The following is a 1,274-nucleotide window of genomic DNA, read 5'->3' on the forward strand; positions in this document are numbered from 1 at the left end:
GATTAGGTTAAGGCAAGTCTTAAGACAATACTTCTCCAAATCTTCTAGGTGTTCATATATCCAGAAGCACTGGGAATTGGGCCAAAGTAGCCCCGTAGGCGTGTGATAAACTGCTTGTACTGAGTGTATTATTCATTCCCACTGGCCCCACCCCATACAATCTGCCAGTGAAGGCATCCTTTCTGTTTTCTGTACTACCCCCCACCCCTGGTGGTCATTGCTGAATTTTCCTTACCAAATATGGGCTGGACCATAGAGTCTAACTGAAGAGTGCAGTACCCTGTGTTTCAGGTAAGGGTAGCTTAGCAGGTGAGGGACTAAGAGGGATTTGACATAAAGGCCCTGCAGGCTCAGGTAGACCCCAGGACAAGTAGGGAATCATGAAGAGTTAATCTGAAAAGTCTTTGATCATTGATCAGCTAGGGTCCAACATCTTCCTGCTGCACAGAAATCTCGCAATCTGGTCTTGATACCAAGATTGCAATATTGCTTTGTACCCAGGAAGGTCTCACTGGAGTAAATGAATTTTGCAGCTCCCGCCCCCTCGCCACAATAGGTGTCTCTCCCACCTCTGAGTCCCCCCTCCAACCCCTTTTCCCTCCTTCAAAAATTCTGGCCAGCTCAGGCCTGTAGCAGGCTTCTGGAGGAGCAGTTTGAAGTCTGGCTCCAGACCTTCAACAGGCTTCCAGCCCTTGACTTCTGCCCAGTGGCCCGCCCAAACCTACTGCCCTCACCCCCAACGCCACCCAGAGAGTGTTGGGGGTGTGGTGCAGAGGATAGGCTAGATCTCCACGGGTAAGGAGTGACTCCAGGATCAGCCTCTACCTTGTGGTTGCCTTATTGGCCTCCTCTAAGCTGGCCACCTGTCCAAAAGCGCTGCCGAGAGAGACTGACCTGAGATGCCGCCCCCCACCACGACCACGTCGCATTTGCTGCTCATGGTGCCTGTTCCTCCGATTTCTGGGCCTCTGCCCTGGCCTGCGCGCTGCGCACTGTCCTGTGCACCGGAGCCTGGGCTGAGCTGCTATTATTGCGGGTCCCCAGCGCCTGGACACGCAGCCCCGCCCGCTCTGCCGATGCAGGCTGGAGCTCTCAGCCACCTCCCCCGCCAGAAGCTCTGAGGCCCGCCCAGCAGCCCAGGGCCTGTGAGGGTGTGAGGGCGGGCTCCCCAGCCAACAGATTGGGGACTTCAGATAGTCTCTCCAGCAGGCAACCACCCCGTGGCCTTTTGCACGGTATTTTCCCAACCATTTTTTTTTTGCAAAGCTTGGGGA

General features: G+C 54.9%; 1 protein-coding gene across 1 annotated transcript in view; it reads right to left on the reverse strand.

The window, feature by feature from the left end:
- Maob (monoamine oxidase B) overlaps positions 1-1,055 on the reverse strand; it is an 88,881-nt gene extending 87,826 nt beyond the window's left edge. The window contains exon 1 of the mRNA XM_090327227.1: positions 895-1,055. Coding sequence (XP_090183353.1) covers positions 895-940 — 46 coding nt within the window. The 5' untranslated portion in view covers positions 941-1,055. The remainder of the gene's footprint in view (positions 1-894) is intronic.
- Positions 1,056-1,274: the final 219 nt, after the last annotated feature.

This window comes from Megascapheus bottae, chromosome X, assembly GCF_031878675.1.
Source record: "Megascapheus bottae isolate mThoBot1 chromosome X, mThoBot2.hap1, whole genome shotgun sequence".
Taxonomy (NCBI): Eukaryota; Metazoa; Chordata; class Mammalia; order Rodentia; family Geomyidae; genus Megascapheus; species Megascapheus bottae.